The sequence below is a fragment of the Diplotaxodon limnothrissa genome, linkage group LG22 (genome assembly GCF_057381915.1).
Source record: "Diplotaxodon limnothrissa isolate DT_005_m linkage group LG22, D_limnothrissa_male_GT1.1, whole genome shotgun sequence".
Lineage (NCBI taxonomy): Eukaryota > Metazoa > Chordata > Actinopteri > Cichliformes > Cichlidae > Diplotaxodon > Diplotaxodon limnothrissa.
The window spans coordinates 18,068,524-18,087,472 of record NC_140616.1 but is presented as its reverse complement, the minus strand read 5'-3'; the positions used below and the strand labels follow the sequence as shown (position 1 = coordinate 18,087,472).

At 40.7% G+C, this 18,949-nt stretch overlaps 2 protein-coding genes across 3 annotated transcripts; one reads left to right on the top strand and one right to left on the bottom strand.

Moving 5' to 3' along the window:
• The first annotated feature begins 647 nt into the window (after positions 1-647).
• On the top strand, positions 648-13,069 carry adnp2b (ADNP homeobox 2b). Its single transcript, XM_085346041.1, has 4 exons — positions 648-988; positions 1,797-1,919; positions 10,029-10,133; positions 10,245-13,069. Exons 2-4 carry the CDS (start codon positions 1,812-1,814, stop codon positions 13,014-13,016), a joined length of 2,985 nt encoding a protein of 994 aa, XP_085202167.1. The 5' UTR covers positions 648-988; positions 1,797-1,811; the 3' UTR covers positions 13,017-13,069.
• A 1,190-nt stretch (positions 13,070-14,259) lies between these two features.
• On the bottom strand, positions 14,260-18,272 carry ggcta (gamma-glutamylcyclotransferase a). 2 transcript variants are annotated; one of them, XM_085346260.1, is made up of 5 exons: positions 18,074-18,272; positions 16,160-16,305; positions 15,926-16,058; positions 14,710-14,879; positions 14,260-14,612 (listed from the first exon to the last, which is right to left on the bottom strand). In XM_085346260.1, the coding sequence occupies exons 1-4, from the start codon at positions 18,191-18,193 to the stop codon at positions 14,724-14,726; spliced, it is 555 nt and encodes a 184-aa protein (XP_085202386.1). In that variant the 5' UTR covers positions 18,194-18,272; the 3' UTR covers positions 14,260-14,612; positions 14,710-14,723. The 2 variants fall into 2 exon arrangements, with proteins under 2 accessions (XP_085202386.1, XP_085202385.1); XM_085346259.1 differs by having other exon boundaries at positions 14,260-14,879.
• Between the last annotated feature and the right edge of the window lie 677 nt (positions 18,273-18,949).

Below are 18,949 nucleotides of genomic sequence, written 5' to 3'. Positions count from 1 at the left end.
CGACAGTCAGATAGGTGGTTAACGCAGCGCTCAAGCTGTGCTTGAATTACCTGTAGGCGGGAAAAGCTGAAGGTAAAATTGTTAACCTGGAAATTGCTCTAATCAACTTTTACAGTTAGCTACAACTATCTATAAAATATATGTAACAAGATTTCGCAGTTGGTATAAATTACCACATGATGGTAACTAGCCATTTTGTAAAGTTGTAACTGTAAAACACAATAAAAAATCCTAACACTTAATCTTTTGCTAGCCTAAAGACATCTAACCTACTCATTTCGCTTTCTCCCTCAATCAAAATGGTGGCTCAAAGTAATTGGGTACGGAAAGTAGCATGATATGACATCACACGTCAAAGACCACCCATTTAGCTCATTTTCTCGACACCTCATTGGTTGGGCTTGAGCATGTATCACGTGACTTGCTGCTGTGGGGGGGGGGGGGGTCGCAGGAGCCACGCCCCCTACCTAGCTATTAGATGGGAATGGTAAATGTGGGCTCACCAGGTCAGATGTGGCATGAAATTCAGAAAGTGAACCACAGAGTGCGTCACCTGGGCAACCGGGAGCCGGGCTGAGGGTTCCAGTGAGAGAATAAAAAGTTATTCGGGTTTTAGCAGGCGAGCGCTCCCATTGGTCAGTTTGTGCTGTATGCAAATGAGGCAGCTACGTCAGATCCTGAACTTAAGCGCCATTTTTTCCTCAATAGGGGGGAAGAAAGGGACAAAAGCTGGACCAAAAAAGAAAAAAGATAACTTGTCTCCGGAGTGGTTTCGCAAACATCACGTTTCATATTTAAGCAGGGTGTTCGTAGAGCGGTGTGCACGGACAGCGAATGCCGCTCGGGGGAGCGTCTGCGCGCAGCACCGCCAGTAGACGCAGCTCACTGACACACACAGTTGCGGGCCGGTGGAAGTGGGAAAACCCTTAGCTCTGTCGGTGGTGGCACAGCGACAACTAACGTTAATCTACGCTGAAAATTGGACGAGGTAAATATGTGCGAGGAGGCTGTGGGCATCCTCGTGTAGGCGGATGCGCCCTCGCCGTCTTAGTCACCGGCTTGTTGTCAGCGTGCCTCCCCGGGCTTTTTTAGGACTTCAGTACGGCCAGCAGACACATTGTAGTGTTAGCATGGATGGCATGTGTGAGGGGGACAGGCTTTTAGTTTACAGGTGATCTAAATCTCGCACTTTTAACTGACTGAAAATAACTTTTTTTGTAGTGCTCACTGGCGAACGGCTGGTGTTTTTGCACAGATGCTGAGAGTGATATCAGCTGATGCACACTAACTGTTACGGCTTTTATTTGTGTTACCACAGAGCCTGTGCAGACATTATACCCATATTCAGCCATGCTGTGATTCTCATCAATCAGTACTAAATACAGGCAGGTTGTCACTATGCTGCAGTGGATTATTTAACTACATCATTATTACCCCGTCCGTTATTCCATCTTCATTTACTGTTTATGTGTTTTATTTATTGGCATAATAGGGTTATAAATTATTGATGTAATACTGCATACATTACCTGACCTCAGCTAACCTTTGTTATTCTGCCCAGTGTGTGCCATGTTCACCTTTTCACCATACTATTCACTTGTTTTGGGGCTACAGAAAATATTTTTACTAATTTAATGATGCTACAATTAAAAAACAATGGTAATTTTGTAGGCTGAGAAATATGATGTATGTTTGCACTATAAATGCAATAAAAGCATATTTTGATAATTATTTTATAATTAATAGAAGAGCGCGAATGCTTTGTAACCAGTTGAAAACTTATTTTCCTTTATAAGGGCTTGTGAGGAATCATGTATCAGGTCCCAGTTGGAAATATCGAAAAGATCCGCAAAGCGAGGAAGGCAGTGAAGAGCATCTTGAGTGAGATCGGCCTGGAAGACTGTCAGAACCTGCTGAAGGTAGGTTTCTGTCGTGGAGAATAATCTGACAGATCTCTGGGCTTGAGTGTTGTTTACTCTGTTGTGCTCTAGTAACAGCAACTCAAGTAGAAAGAAAGCAGAACATGCTGATTTTCAGAAATGCGTTAGCCCATGTTTGTTTGAAAATAACATAAAAGCATAACATACCTAATTAGTTTAATTGGTGACCGTTCAGCAACATGGCTGGGTATAAGAAGAAGTCTCTTCAAAAAGAATAGTGGCCCTCAGTGTAAAAACCGCAGCATTTGGGTGTTTCATCATCTACATTGTCGTAAAAATGTGGCGTCTTAAGGGTTTTGCGCTGGTTGTGGCTGCGATAGTTGCCCTAAGGAGGCCCGGGATCAGAGAGGACGGAGTGCTCAGTGGATTTTCTTCACTCATTGATTTATTAGAAATGCCAGAGACACAGGGGGTTGGCTCACAGCTGTTAGTGCCCTGCCTAGGCTTTGAGCCGAGGTTGGCAAACGTGTGGCTCCCTCTCCCTGCAGCTAAGACAAAAGAAAGAGAGAGGAGGAAAAAAATGACTTTATTATGGAGTAGTTATTTTTCATTTTTAGTTCTTGTATTTGTGAGTAATGTTTTACATTTTCCAGTTGTAAAAATGTTCTGCCTTTTAAAAAACAAAAAAATGAATCAGTTAAATCAGAGCCTGCACCACCTTACGTTTTGCTGGACCTGGCATGGATGTAGAAAAATAAATGGGTTCAAAGTCCCTTCCCACTGTTTGTTATGGACTCCAACCCAAAAGAGGAAACATTTGATTGATTGATTGATTGATTGAATCTTTATTTTGAACATGTTGAAAAAGTATAAAAAAATAGAATTAAAAGAGACAAATGAACAAAGCAAACAAAAGGAAAACGAGCAACCACAACTCCAAATAATGTCCATGTTCAAAAAGGAGCAGGAAGAAGCATAAGCTTATTTAATCCCACCCCTTTTCCACTATCTAGTATCAATAGACTACAGAAATACCTCCTTGCAATTACATTATATGTTATGTGTAAATTTTTTTTTTTTTAATATATACACATATATGTTTCTATCTATCCATACATACGTATATACGCACATACGCACATATACACATTTTCAATAACCCCATTAACACCTCAAGGATACACAACCTACAATTTTATTTATATTTATATATATATATATATATATATATATATATATATATATATATATATATATATATATATATATATCTCTTACAGCCTGCGTTCAAGCGATCTTTTATTGCTCAATGTTCCATTTGCCAGAACTGAACTGGGAAAGAGGGCTTTTACTTATGCTGCCCCTTTCACATGGAACATGATGCAAAAAGACTGGAAGATAGCAGATCTTATTTCATTAAATGCTTTTAAGTCCAGATTGAGAGAGCCAGAGAAAAATGTTTTTAAAATGTAATTGTTATTTATAATATGTATGTAACTTTGTAATTTCAACGTGTTGTCGCCTCTTGGCCAGGACTCCCTTGCAAAAGAGGTTTTTAATCTCAATGGGACTTTTCCTGGTTAAATAAAGGTTAATAAATAAATAAATATATATATTAATTACCCATACCAACAAACCCGTGCATGCGCACACACATGAAAATATTAGACAAGAACACCCTATCAAATCTCTACCTGTACCCTGTAAAAACCATATCCTTAAACCGCTTTTTAAACTGTGCCATGCTCGGACATTGCTTCATATCTATACTTAGTCTGTTCCACAGCTTCACTCCACACACAGAGATGCAAAAACTTTTTAATGTTGTACGGATACGAGGATGTTTTAAATTTAATTCCCCCCTCAAATTGTATCCCCGTTCCCTTTTAGAAAACATTTTTAGAATATTGTCAGGAAGCAGGTTATTTATTGCTTTATATATAATTTGTGCTGTGAGAAAATGAACCAGATCTGTGAATTTTAGAATTTTTGATTTTAAGAATAGTGGATTTGTATGATCTCTGTAACCAGTTTTATGGATTATCCTTATGGCCCTTTTTTGTAATATAAAGATTGATGATAGCGAACATTTGTAAGTATTGCCCCAAACCTCTGCACAGTAATTCAAATACGGTGCAATCAGAGGAAAGTGGAGAGTCTTACACTGTATTAGCAGATTCGGTGAGCTTGATCTGGATGACAAACTAGCAAAAAGAAAAATAAAACAAACAAGCACGTAGCATTGCTGTTATATTTAGGGAGGGTCAAAAATGTTTCTTTTGATGGTAAGGGTTGCCCACCTCTGCTGTGTGAAGCTGGTCACCTCTGAATGCTGAGAGCTGAATCTTGCATTTTTCTGTTGTCGATATTTTAATGGAAGTTAAGGTGGAGTGTTGGTGGGACAGGCTCTGTTGTTGCTCATTACATGACACACACACAGGACACACACACAGGACACAAACTGATAATAAACAGTAGTTTGTGCACAGAGATTGGTGCACACAGCTGTCAAATTCCGCTTTCACATATTTTGTTTATTTTCATTCTCTGTCAGTGATGGATAATACTTACATAATATACTGACGTCTCTGAAACAATACAGCTGTTAAAGTCGAGTAGATCTACGATGTGTCTGAATCTCAGTCTTATGTTGTCCTGATGTCTCTGAACTAGGGCTGCCACAAACGATTATTTTGATAGTCGACTAGTCACCGATTATTTTTGCGATTAGTCGACTAATCAGATCATGCATCCATTGGACGTAAAACGGATGCTTATTGCACCAGCATGCATCTGCTCTTATATAACTATCATTAGCCTACAGCTTTAAGTGTTTAAGGTATGTGCTAACTAAAAATAAGATGGTAGTTTATTAAATTTTAATGAATTGTGCAGATTGTTTTGGTGAAGTTTAATAAACTCAGCCGATTTACTCAGGAACAAATAAAATACTGAAAAAAGCCAAAGAATAATATTTTTAAGTTATCTAAGTGACTCATATATGTTTAACCTGAGTAGCGAAAGACGGCGGTGGGTTTGAAAACGATTTGCCGGGAGTCCGGTGTTCTCACTGGCTCTAGTGATCCTTGTCCCCGGCTCGCTATCGAGCCGGGGACAAGGACGTCTCCGAAAACGTCGGAGCGCTTTTGAAAATATGTGGTGTCTTGATAAACTGAGCAGATATTTGAGGTTTACACAGCTACATTCTCGCCTGAAAACACGTCAAACGTTTATTTTGTGACCCAGAAAGAATAATAAGAGTAGTATTAAAACTAACTAGCTGCCGCCATTGTTGGAAACTGAGCTGGGCTGCGCTATGAATTCTGGGACACAGCTTCTTCTTCTTCTTCGGGGTTTAACGGCGGCTGGCATCCTTGTAGATGCAGTGCTGCCATCTTCTGTTTCAGTCCGTTATTACACTCTTAAATCCTACTTATTCCTGCGTCTTTTGGGATCTTACAAAGCTTCAAACGACGTGTCGACTATTAAATCAGTCATCGACGATTTTGATAGTCGACGTAATCGTGACTAGTCGACTAATCGTGGCAGCCCTACTCTGAACGTGACTTGGGATTTTTCAGACCAAAAGAAGTCTAAGCATCTGCCTACTGCTGATTGTGTGTCATAGCACCTCCTTCACTTGTTATAAATTCTTGCAGCATCACATCAGCAGAGTTTGTGAGAGTTTCTTTAAACTGAGACTGATGTGCACATTTTTACGTGTGATACAGCTTCGATAAACAATGATTTGTGGGTTTAATCAGACATCAGATTTGCAGCTAGTTTGGCGAGCATGCGTAGTTCGTGCATTTCAATGTAAATTCAGTGAGGTTACAGAAAACGGCCAGGTGTGCAGTCATCCACTCGGACCCTCACACTAAATTTACATCATTGGGACCCGAGCGGACTTACAGTTGCAGAAAATATAGTCCCAGCTTTAGCTAGTACGCCCAGCTTGTTGTCTCGAATGTGCCCACATTGGTATTGCAGTTCTACTTTGGAAAATCTGAATGTACCATATTCAAGTCTGTATACTTCACAAAAATGTGCAGAAAACCAACATGTTTGCAAGTGATCAAGAATATGAACAGTTGTTATTTTGTTTCCAGTGTTGTGGAAATTTGTCTGAATTAATAATATGTTAAAATATAGATTTATCAATGACAGAGCATCACTTTAGTGGGGACACGTACGTTACAGCTATAGTTTCATATCCTCTTCACATAAGGAAGTACTGTCAACACGCAACTAGGCTGACCTTGTTGCTTATCAGAGAGCCAAAACAAACAGCAGACAGTACAGAAGGTTTGGGTTACAGCATTTTTCAGAGACGTTCTTGCTTATTTCACTAAGATGATGCCAAACTACATTAGGTATATATTCCAACAGCATGACTCTGCAGTATGAGTTCAGGAGCTAAAATGGCCTGCCTGCGCTCCAGAAATGTCACCCACTGCAGAGATCTTGTACTCGTCGTTGAAAAAGAGGTGGTAATATTGCATCAAGCAAGAATGAGGAAAATATGAAGCTGTTTGCCTCCTAAGTTCTCACATGTTTACAGGGTGTTGTTTAGTCCCAACTTCTCAAAATATTTTGCAAATGGGTTTTTTAATCCCAAACACTCATCCCATTCTGCTGCATCCACACAAACTCATCACTGATTCTGCTTTACAGCTTTACACTGTAAAGTAGGGCTGGGCCATGTTATACCGTTCACGGTAATACCGGTATAATGTTAGGCAACGATAGGAAAATGAAATATCGCGATAGAATATGAGTAAACGCGCATGCGCAGTGCCTTTGTGTTCATGCGCACATGGCCGATTGTTGAGTGAAACAGATGAACCAGAATTGGTTTGTAAAAATGGTGCAACTTCAGTGATGTGGAACTGGTTTGGTGTTTGTCCGTCAGATACACGACAAAGCACATTTTTTTTACAGAACATGCAAGCGGCCGTCGTTATTGTCGTATTTGTCGGACTAAGATGCTCTTAAATCTGGGAGTAATCTGGGTCCTAAACTCCGTATGCTTCAGGTCAAACGAACACTGCAGCATCACTTAGAGTTAAAAACTGTCTAAATTCTTTCATCTTTAATAAAACGATCAGCATTGCTGCTTTACCAGGTGTAACTATGAAGTTTAACTTCCAGGCATCCATGAAAACAAAAGTTATTACATTTAACGGAGTTAGAAGTTAGCAGGAAGCTAGCGGAAGTTAGCTCGCTAGTTTCGCTAGTTACCTAAGCATGATATTGCATGTTCTGACTGAGAGATTTCTGAAAAAAATCAAACATACAGCTCTGCTATCACTTCCAACATAAATGAAGACAGGAAACTAAACAGCAGTGACGTTTGTAGGGTTACTGAAGTTGGGCTAGCTGGTATTTAATGATGTGCTACGTGACCGCTAGCGACAAAGCTATGTTAGCATAACATAAACAGTGAAGCTGGAGGACAAACACTAACACTTTTCCACTTATAAAAGTTAACGTTAAAGTTCCTGATAGTTAGAGACAAATGCAATCGCATGGCAGGATGCTGTAAACGGACCAAACTTCAGTCAGGAGAACAACTGAGATAATCCATCCACAATACAAGGTTAGTCATTAATATACTGCAACGACATGGGAATAGAGCAGCTGCCAGAGAATTCAACATTAATGAATCAATGGTACAGAAGTGGAGGAAGCAAGAAGAATGAGTTTAATAAAGTTTGATTTATCTGACTGCTTTGTTTCGCTTAATGTCCCTTATAATCCCGTGCACCTTATGGTCCGAAAAATACGTACTGCACGCTGCAGTTTAATGTTGCAAAGCACCTCTTTTTAACTTCAGTGGATATTATACATGGTTATGCTCATGATATGTCAGCCCATTTCTACTGGAAATGCCTTTTGGTTAAACTTTCAGCAAGGAATTTGCATTTGCACTGTTACATTTTTCTAAAGCTTTAATGTACATAAAAACCAGCTTCCTGTTTAAGTGAAAATAAATGGAAGGTTGTCTTTGTTGTGGAGTTGTATTTTGTCTCGCATCAATTATATCGTCAATTATATCGTTATCGCAAATTTTCAAATATATATCGTGATAAATATTTTTGGCCATATCGCCCTGCTCTACTGTAAAGTGCAAATGGATCCAATCATCATGATCTCACATTTACATAAGAGTAGCACTCACAGGGAGACTGTATGATGCTTTGTTAAATACTAAACAAGTTGGGCATTTTTCACTGACTAGGCTAGACAGTTAAAAATCAAGATACTGTATTAACTATTAATTGCATCCATTATTGCAGTAACAGTTTACAAAACTAGCTTCAGCTGCTCCCTTGACACAAGGAATCACTTGTAGCTCAGTAGCTCTGCTTGTCTCTGCTCTGACGATGCAATGCACTGCAACTTTATAAAAAAAACAGCAAATGGGGAAAAAACTGCAAAAGCACAAAAAATAGAACGGGATTAGATAAAACAATCTCAAAAAACACAAAAGAAGTGCTTTACTTTGACAGAGCATCTATGGAAGTGAAAAGGTGCAGGTAATGTGTGTTTTAATTGGATGATTCATATAATCATGTTTGCTATTAGCCGTTTACTGGTGGTGCCTGGGCGTGACACGGTGGGACCACCTCATGAACATTAACATCCGAAAGCGGCTGGGCATCGCACCAATCACGGAGAAGAGCAAGTAGCACGACTGCGATGGTATGGACGCGTGGTCAGAAGTGACAAAAACTTGTTGACAAGAACAGCACTAAGACTCAGCGACCAAGGGGCAGACCAAAAAGGTGATGGATGGACCGAATTAAAGACTATGTGAAGAAGATGGAGGTGGCTTTGCAGAAAAGCGGACCTCGCAGAGCGGGAATAATGCTAGGAGGAAGAAAAAGAAGCTATTAGCCGTTTACTGTTAGCTTGCCAAGTCTGCAGCTTTTCCATCTTTATTTTTTTTTTTGGCTCCACAGAAACACTTCTGTTATGTTTTGTGTTCTTTTGCAGCGTTTTTTCTATTTGCTGGGTTTTTGTTTTTTTTTAGTTTTTTTTTTTAAGTTGCAGTGTGTTTGGCACCTCAGGGCCACCGTATTTTCTGACACAAACTCTGATATAATTTTTGGTTCCTGGTGTAATTCTATAAATTAGGTTTTAACTATTAAAAAGTAATGACAGCTGCTTTAGGACAGAGAAGCTCTTAAAGAGTTTTTAGGCCTCAGAAACTGCTGCAGCTGGTGGCAGTGGCCTGGCTGGAGGTGTCATGTTTTCAGGTTTCCGTCTGCCCATCGGTCCTATTCTTGTGAACACGATACCTCAGACATGTCTTGAGGGAACTGCCTCTAAAATGACTTGAAAGGATTCGCTTGAACTCGAGAACAAACTTTGTAAAAAAAAGGTCTTTGAGGATGCAAATGAGCATGATTGGTCTGCTTGTAGATGAGGAAAAAGAGTTTGAGTTTTAACCTTAAAACCAAATCCGTTAATTTTGGTGGGGTTTTTTTTTTAGCAATTTGATGAGTAAAATATTTAAGTAATAAAAGCCTGCTTTAAAAAATTTTAAAAAGTCAGTTGAAAAAATATTTATATGACCGTTCTTGTGGTTTTCCACTGGAGGGAAGGCCAAAACCCTCTCAGTGAGAGGCCCTGAACCTACATTTCCCACTTCAGATGCTCAGTTTGTGACAATGATCTTTATCACCTTAAAACCTCGAGTGACTGTAAAGATTGTCTTTGTTGCTGGGAGGAAGATGTGTAGAACATGAGGCTTACAATCTGTCATAGCTGTGTTCTGTCTGCTTTATTTTTATTTATTTATTTATTTATTTTTTAAATAAATACAGTTAAATTCCTTTAAAGTCTGTATTACTTTGTTTTACATGAGATGCAGGCTGAAGTGAAGGGTTGGTGGTTGGGGACACCATATCTAGGTTATTCTGTTGTTGTCATGGCAACAGGTGGGGTTGGGTGATGTGATGTGGCCTGATAACTGTCAAGAGATGTCTGTGGTGTTGGGTAAGTGAGCAGGGTAATAATGAATTGGCATAAGTGCATTAGACTGAATTAACCTTCGCTAAACACAGCTGTAAATGGAAGTTGATAAGTTGGAGTTTCACACAGTGTTTTTACTTTTATTTGAAATATGTGTGTTCTGTGCAGGAAATAAATGAAAACTCTGAGAAAAACTCGGATGAAGATGATGCTTTTCAGGAAACTGAGTGGATGGATTTTGCGGAAGGATACTACAGCAGAATGCAAAAGAAGGTAAACCTGATATTTAAAAAAAAAAAAAAAAATTTTCTCATGCTGTGGATTCTTTAACAGCACTTTTTTTTGCCTCCTCTTACGCTTTCATTGTCTTTTCTCCGTCCTCAGTGGCCGTATCGGTCTCGATCTCTGTGCTGCAGCCTGTGCAAGTACTCTTCACAAAACATCTACAACTTCAGGAGCCATGTCTCCCGCTGCCACGGTTACGTCCAGTCCTTCTGTGCGCTGACACCCTGCTCACAGTGCGTCTTCATCGGCCACCCCAAGGTTGTGAAGAAGCACATGCTGTTCTTCCACGCCAAACTCCCTGTGTCAAACACCCAGATACCGCTGCAGAGGGAAACATCTTTACCCACCCATCGTGGAAACGAGAGGTATCAGTGTCGAAGATGTGCGTTTCCCACATCTTCTATCTTTGCAATGAAGAAGCACATTATTCTGAAGCACATGGAGAGTTTGGCAGAGCAGTACATCGGTTACAGGTTGCACCTTCAGGGGAATTCATCTGTCAAAGTGTATTGCTGCAAGATGTGCAAGGTGAACACTGGAACTCTAGACCAAATGTTGCATCACATGCTCATCGAGCCATCACATTATACAGTAAGCACACAAGTGCAGGTTCTGATTTATGAGAATAAGAACTACATTGTTAAACCGACTCCTAATGGGAATGGTGTGTTTGTGACATTCCCAAGTATTGCTCCCAAACCACAGCAACCTCAAATGCTCAATAGTAAATCTTTGGTCTTGCCAAGTAACGGCCAACCTGCTGGGACTGTAGTGACATTACAGCAAGTACAAGGGACTGCAAACAGTACCACTCTGATCTGTGGCCCTGGAACAAACCAAGCTTTCCTGCCACCTCAGGCCTCAGCGCTAGTGCAGCTAGCTAGTGCTGAGGCTAAAGGTTTGCTTCAGCCCGGTGCCACGATAGCCCTCCGAAGTGCTTTGCCCCAAGGACCGCCTATGGTCCACCTTCCCACAGTTTCGAATCTTGCTCTAAAACAGGCGCCAGTGACCTTAACTCCCGCTTCAGCGCCTCCTTCAGCTCCTGCTCCTGCACAACAGACCCCACAAGCGCAGCAGATCCTCCTTCAGTCGGGACTGCAGGCGAACGTAGCAGCTGGACCTGGGACTGTACCCAAGCCTGCTGCAGTTACACACAGTTTAGCAACAAACCAAATCGGCCTACAAGGTACTATGTTGACTTCACAGTCTCTGCTGAGTCACCTGATCCCGACTGGCAACAAGGTGAACGGAATGCCCACGTACACTTTTGCTCCCCTGCAAGTAGCAGTGCCAGTCTCTCACAGCACAAGTACTGCCCTCAAGTCAGTTGAACAAATAAATTCCACGCCACAAACTAAGAAATGGATAACCTGTCCCCTCTGCAATGAACTCTTCCCTTCCAATGTCTTTGACATGCACACCGAGGTCGCCCACCAGACAAAATCTTCCTCGTCCAAGTCAGAAAGTGTAGCTGCGCGAGCTGCATTCCTGAAAAAAATGCCTGACAAAACTGTGAAATGTCTAACCTGCAAAATTCTACTATCAGAAAAGAGCGTCTTCCAGCACCTGCTGCATGGCTTGAATTGCTTGTACTGCTCAGCCTTGTTCTTCTCAATCAAACAGCTCATCGAACATGTAAAGCAGCACAATCCTACAAGCAAGGCATACTGTGATTTCCTGAGGCAGAAGTACAGAGTCTACTCAAAGGGTGCTGGAGGGATCCTGTTCCCTTATTTTGACGTTCACACCTCTGCGCCAAGAGAGATCCTTGGTGACGCAGAGGTCAAGCTCGCCTTGGTCACAAGTTCCCTAGATCTGATTTTCTTTAAGTTGCAGCCCAGCAACCACCCGGAAATCTGCTCCGTACCCGTCAAAGTCAACAGCTCCTACTGTCCCTTTTGTGATGAAAAGTTTCAGCAGGAGTCAGATTACTTGCAGCACCTGAAACAGAAGCATTTTGTAGCACCCACTATCCACGCTATTCTCAAGACGGAGGCTTTCAAGTGCATATACTGCAACGGCGTGTACACAGGAAAGGTCACCCAGCAGGCTGTGATGCTCCACATTCAGCGATGTCGTTGTTCACCCAAGCCACAACAACCACCCACACCTGCTGCAGCACCCCAGCCGCCACCAAAACCAGCTCAGCAGGTCAATCAGGCTTCCGGTCTCTACTTCCTTCAAGTACCACAAGGGCTGACTATGAAACAGACATTGACTCCAGCTCGCGTGACTCCAGCTCGTGTGGCTCCAGCTCGGGTTGCTCCAGCTCGCTTGATTCCTATCGTGCGCCCCACAGAGCCTCCGGAAACCGAAGCAGAGCTGCAGTCGAAGAGGAGACTGGAAGCTGCGTGGCGGGAGGTCCTCGAGGCCAACAAACGAGAGCGAGAACACAGGGCAGCCATGCGCAAGAAGCGAGAGCAGGAGAAGTTGTTGCCTCCGCCAGAGCCCGAAGTTCAGAGCGACACGGCGGTCAAGCTGCTGCTGGAGCCCACCCCAACGGAGCGCCGCTGCAGCGAGGAGCGTAGAGACTTCATATCCAAATACTTCAACGTGAACCCGTACGCGACCAAAGCAGAGACCGAAGAGCTGTGCAAGAGGCTGTCTCTTACCAAGGCGGAGCTGGCGGCGCTCTTCAGCAAGAAACGCAGCAAGTGCATGAAGAGTCTCAAGAGGAACACTGCAGGCATCCTCCTCGGCTTCAACATGGCCGAAATGAGCAAACTCAAGCACAACCTGGTCATCCCGGAGCAGCAGCCTGCCGAATCAGCAGCTGACACGACAGAGGAGATGGAAAGCGGCGAAGACGCACCAGAACCGATGGACGAAAGTGGAAATGAAAAAGTCACAGGTGGGGAGCAGATGGAATGAGCTCAGAAGTGTGTGAAAGTGGAACCTGAAAAAGTGCAAAAAAATAAATAAAAATAAAATAATGCATTTAAAAGAAGAAAATAAGCTCATTAATAATGACCACGTTTGTGTTAACAGTCATCTGAGAGGTTGATCAAGCATTGTAAATGAATGATGTATAATCTTACATAGAAGCTTACCTGTAACAGAGGGTGGTTTATTAATGTAGCCTTCATTATTAGTGCTTCGTTTGACTTCAGTACTTCGTCAGTGGTCCATATTTTTCCACAGAAATGCAAAGCCTTGTGGGAAAGCAGGTCCAAGTGTATTGTCTGATACATTGCATTTAGCTAGATACGATATCTCTTTCCACAATGGTTTCGACTTAAGTGCTTCTGCCTCTTTTTGCTGCTTTTTGCAATCATTATTTTTGTTCATTTGTATTTGGTGCACACCGCAACACAAACAAGCTGATCAAACCAAGTTTTCCCTTTCCATGTTTGTTTGTTTGTTTGTTTGTTTTAACCGGTTCTCACCTTTGCCTTTTGATTTCTGCCACTGGATCTTTTAAGATTACTCACTCCACTTGTCCCTCAACATTTATACAGTTTAAGGAGATTACTATCTTTTTTATTTTCAATTTTTTTTCTCGCCCAGCTCACCAGCTCATGTGGACCTACTGAGATGAATGCTCATCTCACAGTGTGGAAGTTAATCTTTTAAAGAATGTATAAGTGTTTTGAGTTCTGAACTTGCTGTTGGCCATGTTCCCCGCATGAGCCTTTGTTTTACTTTCAGATTAGATTATAATTTGTGCCATTGTGAAGTCTGCGCATTTCCTCAGATTTGAGGAAATTGTTCGGGAGATTCAGCAGAACCTAGAACGTGTTATTGGGTGTTCCCCGCATCGGTTTTCTGTTTTGTTTTCTATATACTTGTATTTTCTATAAGTCCAAGAGTATAAATATATTGAAATATTGGGAGGCGTTAAAATAAATACACTGTCCAAAGCCACTGTGGTGTAAACAAAATAACATGGTTTCCTTTTACACGAATGGTCCATTTTTATTTTCATTTTGTAATAAAAATGTAATTTTTAATTAAGCTGTGTTAAAGCATCCCAAGGTATGTTTTTATTTTCCTTTTTTCCCCCCTGTGTGTAATTACAAACTGCAGGCCCCTCTTTCTTTTCCTTTTTTCACAGAAGTGAACAAACTGGTTTAAAGTCATAATACAGGCAGTGCATTATGTGTAATAAAAGGCAGACAAGTTTAGAGTCTTAAGGGTGTGTCATCAGTGTTTAATATACCCCAGAGGAACACTGTGGTAACAAGTGTCTGCGCTGCATATTTTTAGTCTTTGAAATGAAACACATTTTTCAACACAATCTATTTGCTCAGCGGTGATTAAGACGTGGTTTGTGCTGGGCTCAGCCAAACGTCTCGTTATTAAATTGCATGCATTAAGTTCTGTCCACACAGTGGTGCCACTTTCATAACATGAGAGTTATTTGTGAAACAAACATTTTTCCCTGTCCTGTTAATTATATCTCAGTCTCAATCTTGTTATATAATGGTAATCATTTATAATCATGTTTGAGGTTAAAAGGTCCATAATCTGCAAAAAAAAGAAAACAAAAAAGCGATAACTTCCTCACCACAGTTCCTCCACCAATTAGCTGCTTTATATCTCATTCTGGTGCATTTCTGCTCACTTTCATTTCCAAGTTCAGGAACCTGAATTTGAACTGTTTAATCTCAGGTTCGTGATCGTTGGGATTTGGTCCAGGATCGAGGGGCCGCTGTAGCTGTTGGTTTGAACGGCCTCCAGGCTCTTCTTGTACTCTACGGGGAGTCCGTGCTGCTCCGCGCCCAGACACACCACCTTACGTGAGGCACAGCGTGATGCATACATGAGCAGATATTATGTTAAATATTACGTTTTGTTTTTTGTTTTTTTTTTTAAAAAAAGAGAGATTTGTGTTGCAATGTACAGTAACACTCCCTGGCCACTTTATTAGGTACACATGTTCAGCTGCTAGTTAGTGCAATCTCTAATCGCCCACCAATCTCATGGAAGCAACTCTGTGCTTTTACAGATGTAGACATGGTTGAAGATCAGAACAGGAAATATAGGTGATTTAAGTGACTCTGAACGTGTCGTGTTGGTGACAGATGGTCTGCTGATCTGCGATTTTCCCACACAAGCATCTCTAGAGTTTACAGAGCATATTCTGCAAAAGAAGAAATTGAGACTCTCTGTGTGAAAATATCTTGTAGAGGTCAGAGGAGAATGAGGAAAATTAAACTTAATGAGTTGAACAACAGAAGGCTGGGAAAACTGTGGCTTGGTCTGATCAGTCTGGAGTTCTGCTGCAGTGTTCAGATGGTAGGATGAAAAATTAATGTAAACAACATGAAAGCATGGATCCATCCAGCCTTGTTTCAACAGTTCACGCTGGTACTAAGGGAGTGGGGGCTATTTTCTTTGCACACTTTGGCCTCTACTGAGCATTGTGTAATGCTACAGCCTACCTGAATATTGCTGCCTGAGTATGTCGCCTTTATAACCACACTGCAGCAATCTTCTGATGGCAGCTTCCAGTAGGATAAGACACCACGTCACAAAGCTCAAATCATGTCCACTCAAATGACATCCACAGTCACCAGATCTCAGTCCAGTAATGCACCTTTTGGATGTGCAGCTGACAAATGTGCAGCAACTGTGTGATGCTGTCCTGTCAATATAGAGTAAAATCTCTGATGAATGTTTCCAGCACCTTGTTGAATCTGTGCTATGAATAATTAAAGCAGCTCTGAAGAAAAAAAGGATGGTCCAACCTGGCGCTAGTAAGGTGTACCTAATAAAGTGGTGGGTGAGTGTATCTTATTTCATTGCATACTCTAAGAATCAGGGTGTTTTCCTTGCACCTGTTTGTATTGTGGCGAGGGAGGACAGGCGTGGAAGTTGTTCATCTGATACGTCCTGCAGAACACGGTCCCGTTATCAGTCTCCACTGAGACCTCCAGTGGAGAGTATACACCAGCCTTCACTGCTTCCTGGCTAAAGAAGAACAAAAATTTAAAAAACAAAACAGTTGGTTAAAAGTACACAAATTAACTCAGAAATGGACCAATAGCTGCGTGTTCATGTGTGGCTCTCACTCATCAAGGCTTGAGAGGTGTTCGTTGTTCAAAGTCCAGATGACCCCCCACACTTCTGCGCCTGGATACGACTCAATGGTTGCCACGCCACCGTGCCAAGCATTGTCTATGTGTTCTTTCCACAGGCCAAAGTTCAGTTTGTAGTCCTATACACACACACACACACACACACACACACAGAACAATGCCAGTCATTATGTGGAGATTTGCTACTTCTAATGCTCTTCATCTGAGTGGGAAACACTTTTCTTACCTTTAACATTATCTGCAGCTGGATACAAAGTAACAGCATTTCAGCCAAGTCTCTTTGTTTTACTGTTATAATGTAAGAAGGGTGTTGTTTGTGATTTCAGCAGTGCCCCCCCCCCCCCCTCCCGTGAGCTTGTTTTGCTGTTATACCAGAGTCAAACTGCAGTACACCCGAGTCCTGTTATTACAGCTGGCACATCAGAGGAGGTAGAGCAGCAACCTTTATTTGGCCAATCTAAGATGCTAATGCAGGAGGGGGCTGACTCAGTTGTTTTCCATATCCTTCATTCCTTCAAGACTTTTGAGAAATAATAAATTGTCATTTAAACCACTCGTTGACAAAGGAGGGTTGAAAATAACTAGTAAATATCTCCCTCTTGGTACAAACGTGGTTAATGTTTAAATTTGTTTTTGCTAGCTAATGATCTGACACAAACAGGGGAGGTGCAACTCTCAGATGAACTCAGCTTCATCGGCAACCAGTCAAATCAATTATATAAACCACATTTAAAATTTTGGTATGATTTACGATAACTGTACTGTTTAATTTTCCATATAAACAAAAAGGAAGAAGGACTGCTACTGTTTACAGCTAGTGTATATAGTTTTTGATTTTATTATGAGCTCATCAATTTCCTATAGTTTTGAATTTTCTAATTCATTTGAATTTTTATTCAGTTTATTATTATTATTTTTTATTAGTTTCAGTGTCAGTTTTAGTCCTCCAGCATATGAAGGGCATGTGCTGGATAAACAGAATAAAAACAACTTTTTCAAAGCAGTTGGCTCACAGTCTTGTTGACATCCGAAGTCTCATCGGGCAAGGTGTGAATATAGATTTTTACCAAACTACAAACTACTCAAACTAGGGATATTTTCCACTATGCTTTCTGTATTATTACTTATTATTATTTAGTTAGTTTTCCAAGTTAAGCTTAAGTTTATTAATTTTTTCTACTTTTTATTATTGCTGAGCCAAAAAGTGATTTCCAATGTTTCTTTGTCTTTATTACATGTAATATTTTTGCTTATGTTGATAAATGCCCTTATGACTCAGCATTATTGTACCTACTCTGCGTCCTACATTATAATCAATCTAGTTCTTTTTTTATACACACATATACTACAATTATTGCAATTTCCGATTCCCTTGTGTCCATATCTCTTTAAAAAATAATGTAAAAAAGACAGATTAAATTGATAAATTGAGGCTATATTAACCTCACACTGGAAAAACACCTGATTGTACCTTCTACCTAATACTGATTTGATATCATTCGTGAAACATTTTGGACAGGTTATAGACGCACAAATCACTTTTTGGACGACACCTCTGGCTAAAATACCCGAGGTCCAGCTGCGTTCACGTTGCCAGGGAACGAAGGTGATGTCAAAATCACTACACTGTGAACTTGGAGGTGTTCGTATTAACCACTAGAACAGTTAAGACAGAGATTAATACGTTAACAATTTAACACACCGCACAACCAAGCTAAAAATATGTTTATATTTAATGCAACCAAACAAGCCGTTTCATGGTCCCCGAATCTCTCATAATATCTAAATGTCACAAACTCGATAGCACATCATTGCCAATAGGTGGTTTACAGAAGCAATAATAAAGACTAAATACAATAATAATAAAGCTGTTTTTATTGTACACACCTTCAGGCGACCGGTCTTATAAAATGTCGCCGACGGGTTAGCCAGCTGTAGCCTTTCTTTCAATAAGTTGCTTCCGAAGGCGAAATACAGGAAGAAACCAGCGGCTCCCGACATCTCCATCTTACTTCGTGTGGCTCGAGACCAAACGGGCACGAGGAACCTCTATGCTTCTTGCAACCAATGTTGGTGTGCCGGAGGTGTCGGTTGCACCTGCTTGCCCGGTGGACTCGCGCAGAGCGCGCAGAATACGTAATTACGTAATATATATTTTAAATTTAATCTCATTCCAAGTTTAACAATCTCATACATAAACTCTATATGCTTATGTTATATTATGAATGCATTATTATATTATTATATATTATTTATATTTTAGAGTCGTTTTATTACTTCCGGTTCAAGTAACCCCTCTCAGACACACAAACAACCACGCCACTATATTTAATGTTAATTAATTGCATTAATTATTTTATTAATAGGACATCGCCATGTTTGTGTAACCTCTTACGTACAATTAGGTGTCTGGAAAACCGGTTTATCCTGAAATGGGTCAAAGGTCAACTATTATCAAATTTATTTATTTATTTTCACAGAAATGTACAACAATTATGGCAATCTCTACAAAGATTCTATTTTCCCAACACGAAATAGTATCAGAACAGGCTGAATTCCAACATATAGAAGATAGATAATGAACAGGAAGTACAAACAACAACAAATAAATAAATAAATAAAAACAGAATAAAAAAACAAAAAAAAACAAATAAACAAAAAAACAAAAAACGTTATACCTTAGGGGATTTCTAGCAGATCTAGTTCAATAATCACATGATTCAGAACCAGAGCTGCTTGTCCATAAATTTAACAGATGAGAGG